General features: G+C 38.4%; 1 protein-coding gene across 5 annotated transcripts in view; it reads right to left on the bottom strand.

The window, feature by feature from the left end:
- LOC131251469 (uncharacterized) overlaps positions 1 to 17,422 on the bottom strand; it is a 66,513-nt gene that overhangs the window by 37,182 nt on the left and 11,909 nt on the right. For all 5 annotated transcript variants that reach the window (XM_058252188.1, XM_058252185.1, XM_058252187.1 and 2 more), the window contains exons 2-3: positions 14,447 to 14,591; positions 14,267 to 14,363 (exon numbers count right to left, since the gene is read on the bottom strand). In XM_058252188.1, coding sequence (XP_058108171.1) covers positions 14,267 to 14,363; positions 14,447 to 14,479 — 130 coding nt within the window. In that variant the 5' untranslated portion in view covers positions 14,480 to 14,591. The remainder of the gene's footprint in view (positions 1 to 14,266; positions 14,364 to 14,446; positions 14,592 to 17,422) is intronic.

Here is a 17,422-nt window from a genome sequence, read left to right as displayed (position 1 = left end):
ACTGACCCATAATGGCTAGCCCGTAACGGTCAGATTTTTTTTTACTTTTTAAAGCTCTGTTTTTTCTTTTTTTTGAAACCATTTTCTTCCAAACTCTTACTCAATCCTTCTACTACTATTTTCGACCAATTTTGGCTTGGTATTTGAGATAAAAACACATTATATTACAGATTTTCTTGAATCGAAGCTCCGTGGGCCATTTTCAGAAATTCGTCAAAAATAGGTATTTATACTTTTTCTTGTATGCTTTGTTGTTTTAATCATAGAATATGATGTGTTAATCATAGTAGAACATGTTAATGTGCATTTTACGGATTTGTAGTGTCATTTTATATTTTTTTCTATTTATGCACTAATGAATGGTTTGTTGTTTTAATCATAGAATATGATGTGTTAAATATAGTAGAACATGTTAATGTGCATTTTACAGATTTGCAAACTCATTTTATATTTTTCGGCCCTCTTTTTTTATATTTTTTTCTATTTACGCACTAATTTCGGCCCTTTTTTTAAAATTCGAAAAATCATTTTTTAATGAATTGTTTGCTGTTTTAATCATAGAATATGATGTGTTAAATATAGTAAAACATGTTAATGTGCATTTTACAAATTTGCAACCTCATTTTATATTTTTTTCTATTTACGCACTAATTTCGGCCCTTTTTTAAAAAAAATCAAAAAATCATTTTTTAATGAATGGTTTGTTGTTTTAATCATAGAATATGATGTGTTAAATATAGTAGAACATATTAATGTGCATTTTATAGATTTGCAACCTCATTTTACATATTTTTATATTTTTTCTATTTACACACTAATTTCGGCCCTTTTTTTAAAAATTCGAAAAATCATTTTTTAAAGAATGGTTTGTTGTTTTAATCATAGAATATGATGTGTTAATTATAGTAGAACATGTTAATGTGCATTTTACAGATTTGCAACCTCATTTTATATTATTTTTATATTTTTTTCTATTTACGCACTAATTTCGGCCCTTTTTTAAAAAATTTGAAAAATTATTTTTTTAAGAATGGTTTGCTATTTTAATCATAAAATATGATGTGTTAATTATAGTAGAACATGTTAGTGTGCATTTTACAGATTTGTTGTGTCATTTTATATTTTTTTCCTATTTTCGAATTAGTGACTTTATGTTTTTATTTGCTTATATTGGACAGCTTTTGGAGCTTCTTAGGGTTTAGTTAGAATATAAAATCATCTTTATTAACATAGGTCATACACGCATACTCATATCTAATCTATATCTAATTATCTAGTATCTACCTAAACCTAAAGAAATGTCTGGGTCTGGCCAACAAGTGATGATATTGGATGGCAACATTGTGAGAGGGTTGGTGATACTAGGCACCAAATGAAGTGCAAGTATTGTGATAGACTAGTGACTGGTAGAATTACCCGTCTCAAACAACATTTGGCACATCAAAAGGGTCAAGTTGCGGCATGTACTAGAACCGAAAGAGATAATGCTTTTAATGCAAGCTAGTCTGGATGAGTCGAAGGGTAAACATGCTACAGTACAGAAGAAGAAAGATGATGTTTTGGATACGGCTCGACATGAGGTGTTTGGTCCTAAATATATGGGCGTTCGTGATGAAGATATTATTAATTTTGACAAAGATTCAGATCGGAAATTAACTATAGCTAGGAGAGAGAGCTTGCGTCTAGCTCGTGAAGAGGAAGAACGTCGCCGCATGTTTGACACGCATGGGTCAGTGCATGATACGGGGGAAGGGGGGTAGGTTTGGTGGGTTACGACGTGTGTTTGGGAGCCGACGACAGACATCTTCACGTGATGCCCCTATACGTTTGGATGAAGAAGTAAATGAGCCTAGGAGATCCTTTACTGATCCAATCCTGTTTAGGAAAGAATTGACTAAACAAAAGAAGATAAAACAAATGTGGAGTAGAACTTCCGTTGAGAAATTAGGTAGAGCAGCAGCAAAGTTATTTATACATGCCAACATACCTCCTAACGTGGCCAATTCTCCATATTGGCAAGTGGTAATTGATGCAGCAACAGAAGCAAGTGAAAGAATAAAAGCTCTCACGGCTAAGGAGATTAGGAGGAAATGGACATATGCAGAGTATGCGGATGTGAAAGTATACGTGACTACCTTTAAACCTGTATGGCAAGCCAGAGGATGCACGATCATGTGTGATGGTTGGACTGGCCCAACCAAACGCAGCATGATCAACTTCATGGTGTACTGCCACTTAGGAACTATATACCACAAGTCAATTGATGCCTCAGAAGCAACAAAAAATTCTATTTATTTTGATGGACTAATGGATAAAGTTGTGGACGAGATTGGAGGGGAGAATATAATGCAGATTGTGACAGATAACGAAGCATCATATAAGCTTGCAGGACATATGTTGATGAATAAAAGAAAACATCTTTTTTGGTCACCGCGTGCTACCCATTGTATTGATATGATATTGGAAGATATTGGGAAGAAGAAGAATGTTAAGGAAATGGTCGAAAGGGCAAGAGAAGTGACGACGTCTATTTACAACCATAATCAAGTAGTCGCAATAATGAGAAAGTTCACGAAAGGACGAGAGTTGTTGAGGCCTGCGGCGACTAGATTCGCAACAAACTTTATAGCATTAGAGAGTTTATTCCAGCATAGGGGAGAGTTGAGTGAAATGTTCGCTTCCCGAGAATGGCTCAACACAAAACATGGGCAGAAGACATCAGGGACACCAGTTGAAGTTGTGAACACCATATGGGACAACAAATACTGGAAGAGGGTCAAGTCGATCCTAAAGGTGATGGAGCCACTAATGAGGGTACTCCATCTTGTTGAAACCGACGAAGCACCTACCATGGGCTTCCTATACGATGTCATGGATAAGGCAAAGTTGGCAATTCAACGTGATTGTAGAAGCTGGGAGTCTTATTGGAGGATGATCGACAGGAGATGGACAAGACAACTCCATCACGATCTTCATGCAACAGGTTACTATCTAAATCCTAGGTATAGATATGCTCAATCATTTGTTGAGGATGATGAAGTTCGTGTCGGGCTAAAAAATGTGATAAAGAGATTAGAGCCTAACTTAGATCTGCAAATAAAGGCGTTGAATGAATTAGATACATTTGGAAATCACCTTGGTAGCTTTGGAGATGTTCTTACACAACATGCAGTATCTTGGTTGCAACCGGCCGAATGGTGGATTAATTTTGGAGAGAGTACGAAGGCTCTCCAAAAAATTGTAGTAAAAGTTTTAAGCCAGACAACATCTTCATCTAGCTGCGAAAGGAATTGAAGTTGTTTTGCGCTTATTCATTCAAAGAATAGGAATAGATTGCAAACTAGAACATTAGATAGACTTGTCTTCATGCACTATAATATAAAACTAAGAATGCGACAACATCATAGGAGCATTACAGCTGTCGATGACGAAGACTACTGTCTAATAAACTTGGACATTATTTATGATGAGGATGACCCGCTTCTACCTTGGTTGGAAACAAGGAAAAAGCAATTTGAAGAGGATAGTGAAGAATTGGAAATTAATGACCCAGAAATACGTAGAGCGCAACAAGAGAGTCGTGCAGATGTGTTGGACCCAGTAAGAGGGGCAGCGTTTATGCTAAGTACGGGTACGGCTCAAGATCAACAAAAGAGTACGAGCAGTGGTAACGTGACCGTGTCGGATGATAGTGACGATGAACCCCCTGCCCTTGGTGTTGGCACTTCTGGTGTTGCTCAGCGCCCTATATAGTCGTCTACAGATCGCAATGCCGATGAACATCGACGAGGTAGTACACGAGGTCGAACTTATGAATGTACCGAGTCACGATACAGCCAGCAGGAGGAGGGTACATCTAGTGGTGCACCGGGTCCGGGAGGTCCGGAACATCAGCAGGCTTATGGTCTTAGTCATTATGATGTATATTCTTATAGTCAATTGAATTATGATTATGGTAGTTATATTGAGCCTGTTCCATCACATTCATATTGGAGTAGTCCTCCCGATCAATATCCATATGATTATAGATATCCAGATCCAAATCCAAGTTACTCATCACAGCAGACGCACTCTCAATCTCAGGATTCTCAATAGCCTGAGTATGGGCACTAGTATGACTATTCGACGGGCACTGGTGGATATCCTTACTCGGGATCAGAGTCGTTGCATGGCCAAGATCAGTCATCCTCTGGTTTCGTTGATCTAGTATTTCCTTCTGGCACTGGATATTATGGATATGCAGCACCTACACCTATTGGACAGCCTCAGCCTGATGGTGACGATGACGATGATGTGGAGGTCGAGCAACCACAAAAAAGCAGATTTTCGTTTTGGTGGTGACTTGTGATTGTGGGTATATATTTGTATTAAGGTAAGTATTTGCAGCAGACAGCTCACAACAGTATTATTGCAAGAAGCCAAGCACACACTTGACACTGCCAAACTTGTATTTAAAATAGCTCCCTTGACAACCAATCAAGTAATCCTTAATCAAGTTGCAAGAGAGTATATCAGACACTACTAATTTTATTTTTTTTAATATTCTTGACTTGAGGATGACAGGTCAAAGACAGGAATCACAGTCACGTGCACAGGTATATTCGAGAAATTCCTCAAAAATAATTGCAAACACCTAATGTAAGATATTTTCATATTACATTCATTCTAATATATCTATCATTGATAGTAGATAGTTAGAAAATTAAATATATGAATTTTGTAGTCAAATTCAAGTTATCTGGTTCATAAATTCATCAGACAACTTCTCACCAAAGAGTGGACTGTTACACCACCATAAACATGTTCCAATTTATAAATGAATGCATATTTGGAATGCTTAGAATATTCCGGATTTAATCCATATTTTTTTGGCAAAAAAAATAATTTGCGCCGTTACGGGCCGTTACACCCCTGTATCCGTATCGATTTCGGAGGGCACCGTTACACTAACCGATACCGATACGGGACACCTTGAGTCCAGTTGAGTTGTGCGAGTCATGTCCAGTCAAAGTTCTGTTTGGTAAAAATATATCAACTCCACTAATCAAGAGCTTAAACTACGTGTAGCATCAAAATGTTGCAGATACATTGATATTGTAGATACCTATGCTCGCCTATTTCATTTAAGATATGCTTAAAAATGCAATTGTCTGATATGATGAGATAAATCATGAAAATCTCAAACTTTGATTAAACAACATATAGAAATGTAAAAGAAACTAGTGCAAATTACAATGAAAAACACTTTCAAGAAGTTTACAATACTCTACTCAAAAGTTGATCTTTAGGATCAGCTATTAGTCTTCAAGTACAATATATTTATCTTTCTGACGGGAGCTATGGGATTTTTCCGTCTCTTGTTTCTTTGGTGATGAAGGAAGATGCTCTCGTAGGATTCTCAAAGGCGGCGGAGAATGGAATCGCAAAGAATTATCATTTTCTTCTGGAAGGTTTGATGATTCAAACATATTCTCCGAATTCCTCAAAGGAACACCAAAAGCTATCCATCCTTCGAGGGTATTAGCAGGTTTTACTTCATGAACAATATCTTCTAAAGAAATCCTTACACAAAGCTGACCTGGACAGGGGGCATGATCTGTCTCTTCAAAATAACTTATGCCTTGGTCCTTCTGATAACTTCTTACCTGTGGCGGAAGGATCAATATGGCACAATCAACTAGGCAATAATCGCACACCAAATAGTATTGATGAGCCCACCAGCACATCCAGAAATAAGAAGTATGAACTGGATAATTATAGTCGGGAATCATGAAACGAGATCTAGTATTGACATTCAAGAGTTGCCTCCATATCAGAGCCCAATTATAGGGCCCGATGCCACAACTTCTCCTGGGTCTCGTGACAATGTCACAAGTCCCTGGTACTATTTGGTCAAAACCAAATTGACAAGCAAATCTGCTCGGGTAATATGTTTCACGCCAGAATGTGCTACCTTCTCTCAGTGGAAGAGTACTAGATCTGATAGAAACGAGAAATGAATGCTCACCAAAAGAGATGAAATCATCATCAACAACCTCTATATCTTCCGGATGACTGGTGAACGGAAATTGATAAAAGTCAATAGGATCACTATCCTCTATCTTTCGGGTGAGCCAACCCTTCGACTTTTCGATCATCCTCCTTAGTTGGTAATGTTGAAGGGGGGGCCAATGAGGGTTCGAATATGCTCTTCCAGAATCAGCAAAAGTCCAAGGGAAATACACTCCTAGCCAGCCTATCAAGAAATGTCAGGGAGCACAAACTGGAAAAGATTTGGTCGTTGAATCTCTAAAGCCAAAAATAACATCCCCAAAAGCGCGATATAGAGAGCACAAAACCGGAGGAGCTAGTGAATATCTCTGACCCTCTGCCATTACACCCGCAACTACGAAGAGAGATGGTCTGATGATATCTATTTGATTGGAATTGAGAAATATTACCAAGCTTAGCCAGTAAGCTAGAAAAGCGGCTAATTCGCAAGAGGAGCTATATTCGATGGTCCTCTTTACACTCTCGCGGATGATCTTAAGTTCTCGATGATTATGGCCTGCGAAGCTGTCAAGATAAAGATGTGGATGATATGAATATATGTAAGACAAAGGCTTTAGAAAAACAGTAAAAATTTAAAAAAAAAAAAAAAAGTGGAAATATATCGTAGTCTTCGGGAAAAATGAGCCAACCATTCAAGAGAATTAATATGATTGGGTTGAGGGAAATTAGCCAGTTCTTTGAAGAGCTCAAGAGTGGTCTTTGAAATTTCAGAGTTATTATCTCCGGTAGAAGCAAGAGCGAATTCTTCATTTGAAGGAATATATGCATCGAAGATATTGCCCATGATAGGAAGACCTGCTATGCAAAGAAGATCCCATATGGTAATACTCATTTCGCCCAAGGGAAGGTGGAATGAATTGGTGATTGGAGACCAATGGTTAGGGAAACCTTTGAAGATAGCTGCATTTTCACAGAAATGTTTTAATGTAGCTATGATCGCGTCAGATAGACTAATTTGCTCTAGAATAGCAGTATGTTTTTGGGCGATGGCTCGAGCCCAAGCACTATAGAAATCTCGAGGCGATAGAAGACCTTTGGCTAGAAAGTCGCCTGTCCTCCAAGATGAATGACCATTAAAGAAATGTTGCTGAGCGATTTCAAATAAATGAATAGGAAATGGTTGGTGAGGACTATAACAAGGACGCAAGAATCTCATTTTATATATCATGCCAACTTTCTGATGAGATTTGATCTCTTCTAAGTGTCCTTCTAGGATTCTTGGTTCCCTAATGATCCAATTATCTACAGAAACAAGGCTGCTTCGGTAGATGGATGGTTCACTATGTAGAATCGACCAATGACGCCGCAAATTGATGGGAATAACAGTTGTTTCATTCTCAGAGAAAGTGGAGATTTCCAAAACTTCTTCATGAATCTCTATACAGTCCCAAGTATTCTGAGAAGTTTGATTAGATCCTGAAGAAGATGGATGATTCTTCCTTCTTGAAGACGAAGCCTTCGAGTGTTGATATTTATAGGTCAAGAGTTATCAGGTCAAATATGAAGTTTTGAGGAGTGAGGGTTCAAGACTTAGGAGATATTGAAATTTCTGAAGACTTTTTGCGCAAGAAGGGAAATGATTGCGCGAGAGCGCGCAACAAATAGTTGTTGCACGGAGACGTGCAGAGGAAAGATTTGTGTAGCAAAGAATATCTGTTGCGCGGAGTTTATGCGCAAAGACGAGCTGTTGCGCGAGAAATTGTTAGATGGACAAGGCTTCCACAAGAGAATAAAAGGATGAAAATGAAGAGTCGGCTCTGGTATTTATAGGGAAGTAGACCCAATTATAGGACCTGATTAGCTGTTGTGCGGGTGCGCACAACGATGTCTGACAGAAGAAGAAAGAGTTGACTTATTTCTTTATCCTAGAAAGGACAAACAAAAGGTTCAAGGGGGCATCTGTTAAGGTAAAAAACAAAAAAAAATAATAATAATAATTCTGAATGATGATTAAAGGAAGAAGAAAATTAAGATTGAAGAAGGAAGGGAAATAAAGAAAAAAATTGAATGCGTAATGTGTTGCGTGTACCCGCGCAAAGCGCATTGGTTGCGCGGGTCTGCACAAACACTCTCATTGGTTGCGGGCATCCGCACAACGCCAATATGACCAGATGAATTGAACGGTTGGGATCTAATAAAAGGTGGGCCCCATGGCACAAAGATCGAGGGTTCGCATGTGTGAAGGCCTATAAATACCCCACTCCCCCTCTCATTTGGACTACTACAAGGATTTCGAAGAAGATCAGAGCTCCGAAGAAGAAGAACTTGAAGGTATTAAGAAGAGAAGAAAGAAGAAGGAAGAAAGCATGTCACGCCGGCCCGCGCAACCACTGTGGTGTTGCGTGGACCCACGCAAACACAGTCTGTTGCACGAGAACCTGTATCAAAGAGCCGAGATGCTGTCAAAATGAATCGAAATACTGTCAGCTGGCCAGCTTTTCTTCACTTCCAGCTTATCTTCAATTCAAAATCATGATTATGAGTTCAGCGCAAACACAGTCTGTTGCACGAGAACCTGTATCAAAGAGCCGAGATGCTGTCAAAATGAATCGAAATACTGTCAGCTGGCCAGCTTTTCTTCACTTCCAGCTTATCTTCAATTCAAAATCATGATTATGAGTTCAAGAAGAAGATACAGGATGATCATATTTATACAATATTCCTCTCAATGAGATGATCTGATCACAAGCCGAAATGCTGCCAGATTTAATAATCTAATATTCGGATTTGATATTCAAGCTTGTTCAAAACTTGTATTTATTTTGGATATTCTATCTTAGAATCAAGGGAAATCAAGGGATGTAAACGAATTCAGATTAAGTAAAATTGATGATTGTTCTCTCTATCTTTTCTTTGTTATGATTAAGTAAGATAATTCCCCAAACGAAACACATTCGTTTCTTGTCGAAACAAGTACACATGCGACACATGTAGAGCTATACCCATGGAGAACCACAGGCCTCTCTTATATTAATAAGATAGTTTTAATCACATTAGCCCTAATCTCCTTCCCTCTCTCTGATCTTCTACTTTTAACTTGATATCAGAGTTGCCTCTTCCTCTGGGGCTGACCGAAAGAATGTCATGTGGGGTCTGATGCTGATGTCAGCAGTTTATGAAAAGATAGGGGTTTGAAGAAAAAACTCATATGATTTGATAGATGATAATTTTATTTAATTTGGTTGAATATTAACAACCCTCAAAAATAAGAATTGAGAAATTCTGTTTAAGATTCAGGGAGTCATGTCAGTCTTTGCTCCATAATATTGCACACTTGCAATGCAAGGCTGCTTTGTGCGTTTTTTGCATTGTTTTCGCTGGAATTGATTCCTGTGGCCGCTGATGTGGGTCTGTAAATGTTCAGTTGGGCAGCATTGATACTTGGACGGTACAACCATGGACCAAGAGGCAAATGATCCTTCTCATGCTGACTGGGAATCTAATAATAGGACAATTACGTCATGCATTGTTTGGAGTATTCCCGAAATATCAATAACATCCCCAATATTATCCGGATCTCCGACTCGGCGATACCGATAACACTGTTAATATCAGAAATTCCAGGTATCGGCAATATATCGGTGAGTATCACCGATGTGTCGATATCACCAATGTATCACCAATATTTTTTACAACGTGAATTCTAGGTGTCACTTTGTATCGCCAATATTTTCAACTGTGTAAATTCCAGGAGTCGCTTGTACAGCCCACGTATCGACGATATATCGATAATAGCGCGTGTGCATGTCTGTGTGTTTGTGTGCTTGTGTGCATGGAGGCATGCATGGATGGATGGATCATGCATGTGTGTTTTTATGTATTTATGTACATGCATGGATGGATGGTTGGATCCACATTTCCCCATGTTTCCCCAATGTTTCCCTGAGTCAACGATACATGCTTTTAGGCCCCATTAAAGGGAAACTTATTATTTGATTCCAAAATATTCAAATATGTGCTTTTTCGCTATTATTTGATTCTTAAATATGAAAATATGTGTATTTTAGCATCTCCTGAAGTGTCATTAAAAAATTCCACCATTTTCCCCATGTTTCTCTAATGTTTCCCTGAGTAAGTGTTACATGCTTTTAGACCCCCCATTAAAGAGAAACTTATTATGTATGTGTCATTTTGTAATTATATGGTACCTTCCTATATATGCAAATATGTGTATTTTAGCATCTCCTGAAGTTTCATTGAGAAATTCCACCATTTCCTCGTGTTTCTCCAAGTTTCCCTTAGTGATGATATTGGTGATATCGATACATGTTTCCATATCCCTAGCCAGCGACACATGTAATGATACCGATACTATGAACATTTATCTCTCAATGAAAGTATACCCTTGACTTTCTTCATAACTCCGAGCAACTTAATGCTCGGCGAGTGGGCACTCTTAGCAAGCAGAATGACCGGCTTCAGTTAGACACTGTGAACTTGCTTCCTGGTATAGGGATATATCAATTGTTAGTTGGAAAGGTTATCCATTGACCATCATGAGACCTGACACTGCTTATGTTGTTGGTGTTATCTATCAGTTCATGCATGCTCCGCACTTAGATAATTTCGAAACTGTGTATTGGATTTTTGGATACTTGAAAAAGTCTCCTAGTAAAGGTTTATTGTATTTGAAGCATGGTCACTTAAATGTCAAGGCATACACAGATGCGGATTAGGTAGGGTCACAGAAAGATCAGCAATCTATTATTGGCTATTGTACGCTTGTGGGTGGTAAGTTGGTGGTGTGGAAAACTAAGAGACAACACGCGGTGGTTCGCCTTAGTGCTGAGGCAGAATCGCATGCCATGGCTTATCGATTTCGTGAACTCCTCTGTTTAAAGACATCGTTGTCAGATATAGGGACTCCTGTTATTCTTCCAATGACAATTCATAGTGACAACTTGGCAGCAAATCGTATTTCCTCTAATTGGGTGTATCATGGATGTTCTAAGTACATTGAAGTCAACTGCCATTTTCTTCGAGAAAAGGTGACTTCAAAAGAAGTGAAGATGTCATATCAGAAGCCTGAAGATCAACTTGATTTTCTCACTAAAGGCATTGGGCTTCATCATCTTGATCGAGTTTGTAACAAGCTAGGCATGATTGATACTCATGCTCCAGCGTGAGGACTGTAGAGATATACGAGTATGTTCATGTATTTTGTGTAGTCCAGTAGAGTACCATTCTCCACTCTTATATTAATAAGATAGCATTAGTCATTTGGGATGAACATAACATTACCCAAATAATATTCTAGTTTCAACTGTGAAAGTGTGAAACACTTTGATGGATGTCCAACAAAAATCATAAAAATGGATCAATCCACGTTTTTAGTGGTCTTAGTCAAAATATTAACTCCATTCTCGTGTACGAGTTACTTTATGAGTTCTAAAGAAGCCAAGCTAATATTCAATATGCCACCGGCAGAAAGTAGCATAACTTTCCAAAAAGTGAAAATAATAAAACCAGCAAATCATGTGGCGGGGAACCATACGAACACCCTCCCAAATCCCGACCATTCACATCTAAAAGGGTGGTAACAATGAAGTACTACAGCTAAGTTATACAAACTTCTTCTTCTTCTTCTTCTTTTATAATAGCCTCAATTTTATAAAGAAAAAGAAAAAGCAGAACATGAATATAACAGTGCAGCAACAGTAGTTGCAGAAACACTAAAAAACAAGCATTACAATCCAAACTGATCAGTGAGCAGGAAATTACAAACTTCTGTAATCCCAGCTGATCATTGACCTCTTCCCTCCAGTGGTTTTCCTTTCTTCTTTTATTTTTTTTCTTTTATTTGTTGCTGTTGTTGTTGTTGTTGTTGTGTGTGTGTGTGTGGGGGGGGGGGGGGGGTGGAGGCAAGACGAGATGTGTGGGTATGGAGCGTACCACAGAAAAAGGTACCCATGTGTTTCTCGCTTAGTAAAATCCAAGTCTTACTAGGAGTTTTCAATACCTGACTTTTAGCCCTATAAATCAAGTTTCATAATAGTTTACTGGGAAATTAGATCTGTTGAAACTGATTTTCCTGAAATCCCACAGAATCTGATTTTGGGAATTAATCCAACACACCATCATCATCATCTAAGCCTATCCCAGTTAATTGGGGTTGGCTACATGAATCTTTTTCCACCATTCCACTCAACCTTCAGTTAGACCTACCTCCATCCACGTCCTTTTAGGCCTTCCCTTTGCCCTTTTAGAGCCTTCAACTTGTACCAGCGCATTCCTAACCAGTGTGGCTCAATGAGTGAGGGATCCTAACATCTGAATTCTGATAGGTAGATGCCAAATAAATGGTTAAATGAAAAGGTTTCAATGGTTCAAATGTGACAAATGAGCAGTAATAAGAGATTCAGAATGTTCAATCTATCTTAGTTTTCTTTTCCATCTACACTCAAGCACATGATTTGGATAGCTTGGATTGAGTTACATATATGCCACGTGTACAATGCCAATGTGTAGGCATATGGATAGTCACAATCTTCCAGCAATAAGAATGCCTATGCATGGTTATGCCATAATTTAAAAAATCGACAAGTTGATTCTAAACTTGACTAAGTCCACTCGATCAGATTTCTAATGGACTCAGCGAAAGACTCAACTCTCTTCATTTCTGATTAAGCCGAATTCAAGTTTTTTGAGATTTACCAAGTTTTCTCTATTTTTATAGGAGATAATGTTTTTCCCAGATTTTTTAGGATCCCTCAAATTCTCTCTCTCTCTCTCTCTCTCTCTCTCTCTCTCTCTCTCTCTCTCTCTCTCTCTCTCTCTTATTGTCCTTTACGTTTTTGTTAATCATAAATTTAATAATATTTTTATATTTGAAATACTTATTAAATATAGAGTGTTGAAGCTCGATTTTTCCCAAGTTCTTCATCGAGTCTTTTAACTTACAGTCGAGTTGAGTTATCGGATTTTCAAATGCATTGTGTGTGCCTCTAGTACATATTGCACATACTGCTATTGATAAATCCTTTTTTTTTTGGAGAAGTTTGATAAATCCTTTGAAGCAATAAATTGAACTGATCAGCAAGTAAATACTGATTAGAAACTAACTATGACTCTACTAAATCTAGAAACTTCTATCACAGAAACACTTCAATGCCCACATCATTGATCAGATAACTTGTGGGGCTCACCCTTGGCCCGTTGATGATAGACTTTACTCACAATGGGCCTGATTGAAGGGAGAGTCATCATCCAGTGTGACTATCCGGTCAGCTCATGGGCCACAATGGAAATCACACGGGTCTAGTGATCCTGACAAACCAAACATTGCCCTTCTTTTTTTATAGCCATTCATTTTCCAAGACAGAAGCAGTTTAGGATCATCGAGTTGGAGTAACTGCTGATCTGCATAAGCAGTACAAGATGATGACTACCTAAAGGGATGGTTCAACTATATAATCAGATCTCTTTTGTTGTAAATTATCCAGGGGCCAACCACTTAACAATTAATTGATCAGATGGATGGGACCTTATGATCAACAGTGTTGCAAAGTCTCCTGCAAAAAATGGGTTGGACTGAACGGATGATCAGGAACAATGACTAAACTGTCTAGAAACATTTCATTTTAAGGATCACGATCCAGTGAGAATTCTTCATACTTTATTCCCCATGAGTTCCTTTCTGCAACCCAGATGGGACACTTAAGCTCATAATGGAAGGAACATGGATAGTAGTCCTCCATGGATTGCAGACAACTCTATAATCACCCCAGGTAGATATCAAATCTATCGGGTTAAGGGGCTGAAAAATGGACTGTAAGATCAGTTTCACTCTTACCACACATTTTGCAGGCCCTTAACTGGATGGCTTTGATCATCCAATCATTGTGGGTTTTGGGCAACAAGTAATCCACAATGGGCTGCAACCGCCTGTTAGTGATCATAGGCGGGACTAGCTGGGCCCATACATGACCTTGCACCTAAATAAGGTGCAGAACTTCTAGTAGATCATTGCTCTCCAATTTAAAACCCAACAGGAGATATAGATTGTACAACCTATATACATATATATTAAGCAAAAAAGGGTTGTTTTTTTTTTTGAGAGTAAATAAAAAAGGGAATGAAATTCCATAATACCTTTCTTGGGAATGTTTATCAAAATTTCATGAAGGAATCATTCTAAAGGCACGCAAATTGTCAACCATCAGAGGGGTGGTGGGTGAAGGGGCAGAAAGAAGATAAAGGTGGAGAGAAGAAGAACCTCTCTCATCAATGACATCCAATGAGCAATGAACGATGTGGTGAAGTTTAAGAGCGTCATCTTCCTCTGTGAAGCTCTGAAGATAAAGCGGGTTATTCTGTCGAAAGGGGGGAGAGAGAGAGAGTCAGAATCAGATTCGTGTGGTGAAGTTAGAGATAAAGAGAAGGGTGATGCATGCACCTGGTGGCCAACGACAGCAATGCAGACAATCATCTTCCTCTTCACAGCAGGTAGGGATGGTTGTACGTGAGTAAGATTGGCTCTGGACTCTGGCTCCTTTTATTTGGGAAATTTTTTCACTTTTCTCCCTTTGCTAACAATATCACTGTACATGTGGAATGAGTGCATCTCAAATTCGTCAAAATCATGGGCCTTATTTTGGATGGTTCATGACCAAAAACATATGCCATAAGGTTGTTATAACTGGCTGACTGAGAGTAATGGATAATCATAGCAAAAGCCAGCCAATGGCCCATATTCGATAAACAAATGTTCATTAACCAAAGGTCATAATCAATCTGCCATTGGGGCCATGCCCCAATCTGCATTTTTTCACCACAATTTGGATGGTTTGGATTTAGGCAAAGATATGTCACATGGATGAGGGCTTAGTGCATCCACATCGCTCCCATACTCTGCTAGCCCATGAAATAACTTTAACGTCCGGAGAGGGAGCAATAATAGCCCTCTCTTCTAGTGAAGTTATTGGACACGGGGGCAGAGCATGAGATCCATGAGCATGCACTCCACCATAATACATGTGGCATAGGTGCACTTAAACAGCCACCCAAATAGTGGGACTCACTGCAGATCAGGCATTCTCAAACGTCTGGGGCTGTGAATGGGCCGGGCTGGGCCAGGGCTCTTTCCAAACCCAGCTAGTGACCTCAAACTTGAGCCAAGGTGGGCCTGGGCCTGTGTCAGGCCTCGACAGACTGGCCTGAGCCCAGCCCATGCAAAAAAAAAAAAGTAAGCCTGAGCCCATGATCCAATTCCAAACCATTGACCTAATGGGCCTACCATGATCGAGCCTTCCTCAAAAACCTAGCCCATTGGAAGATCGTAATTAGCACATTTCACATGAATGGGCTTTAAATACATTCCATGGAGAAGAAACACATGGAACATGGTTCAACAAACATATGCTTAGGATCTTCCAATTTGCAAAGTCTTTGCCACATCTCGACAATGTGATCCCAAAGTTGCTCTCCCGGTGATAGCCGGTTTCTCGAATAGATGCTTGAGAGGATCCATCCGGGCTAGCAGGATGTATTGACCCGGCCATCGCGTATCAATTTAGGCCCGTATCAGCCGATTTTTTTAAGCCAAAAAATTAAGAAAGATATCATAAAAAATGAAAACAATGAGATATCCAATAATCTATCATTGATTTGTATTTAAGACATGTATGTAACGGCGCATTAGACCTCTCTTTGATAAAAATGTTCTCTGTAGGATTGGCCTATTGAAAGTTAACTAAATGGGCCCTAATTGAACACAGATAAAAAATAATTTAGTAAATTAGGGTCAATTACATTGAAATACCACAAAAAGAAGATGGAAACACAAAAAGAAAAGTGTGGTTCACCCTTTTTTCCCATAATGGTCCCATTTCAGTTTGATTCGCAGAATCCCATTCAAATCTTTTATTTTGATTCCCAAATAGGCCTAGATCTAGTCTAAAATGACTTGTTACACTTCTTCTATAGTTTAAATGAAAAAAAAAAAAAAAGGAAGAAAATAAAAGTAAAATTGGAAGAAAAAAATCTCAAATTTTATTTGGGCCTCCATGGCCATATCAACCAATACAACCTAGTAAGGCCGATGCAGCCCTTCTTTAGGTGGTAAGTTTGGCCCTGTATAACATATTGTATCAAGCCAATACAAATACAGTAAGGCCATATTGGCCAATATGATATGGATGTTCCAAAAACATGAATGGGAAAATAGTCTAAGAGCATGATTATGATCTTCTAATCTACAAGATTGTTAGGTATCCTCCCTATGTGTGCCATTAGATCGAAAGTTTGGATCCTTGAGCAATGCCAAACACTGCACACAACCTCGCTACCAGCTTAATCATATTGCTAATATTCCAGCGAAGGGAAGAGACACATTACTGAAAGGGGGAGAATACTTTTTTGAAAAAAGAAAATCCATCCTCAATTTAAAAAATAATAATCTAGCCATTGGAGAGGATTTTGATTCCTTCTTCACATGAATCATAGGCTTTTTAAAAGGTTACAGTACTAGGGATTGAACCCTAGATCACTCACGCACACTGCACAGTCTCTACCAGCTCTCTAAAGAGCAGGAGACATGAATCATAGGTTTTGGATATTCAAAAAATAAATAAATAAATCATAGGTTTTGGAGAGGATTTCAAAAAGGCCTTTTTTTAGGATTCCAAACACACTTGGAAAAAAAAAATATATTAAAAACACTCGAATCCAATTACCCTCAAATTCCAAGCTCTTAAATGCCCCTAATTCTGCAATTCCTCTCAAATACCTCCAATTCCAAGCTCTTAAACAACCCCTTAACGGGATTTTAAATTCCATTTCATTTTCTTTGTGATTTTTATCATCAATGAAGGATTTGATATAGGGAATGAGCAAAAACACAATCTTGTGTTATTTTTCCCAATTTCAAGAAGACAAGAAAAAATAAACGAAGAGAAAAAGACGCACACAACCTTGCCACCAGCTTGCTCATATTGCTAATATTCCGGCGAAGGGGAGAGAGACATTATTGAAAGGGGGAGAATACCTTTTTTAAAAGAAAGCCCTTCCTACAGTATAAATAAAAATAAAAATCTAGCCATTGGAGAGGATTTTGATTCCTTCTTCACATGATTCATATGTTTTTTGAAAGGTTATGCTACCAGGGATTGAACTCTAGATCACTCAAGCACACTGCACTGTCTCTACTAGCTCTCTAACGAGCGGGAGACACATGAATCATAAGTTTTGGATATTCAAAAAAAAAATCATAGTTTTTGAAGAGGATTTCAAAAGGCCCTCTTTTTTAGAATTCCAAAGACACTTGAATTTAAAAAAATAAAATAAATAAATAATTAATTAATTAATAATTAATTAAACACTCAAATCCAATTACCCTCCAATTCCAAGCTCCTAAATGCCCCAAATTCTCCAA

This window comes from Magnolia sinica, chromosome 7 (genome assembly GCF_029962835.1).
Source record: "Magnolia sinica isolate HGM2019 chromosome 7, MsV1, whole genome shotgun sequence".
Taxonomy (NCBI): Eukaryota; Viridiplantae; Streptophyta; class Magnoliopsida; order Magnoliales; family Magnoliaceae; genus Magnolia; species Magnolia sinica.
This window is presented reverse-complemented; position numbering and strand designations above follow the sequence as displayed.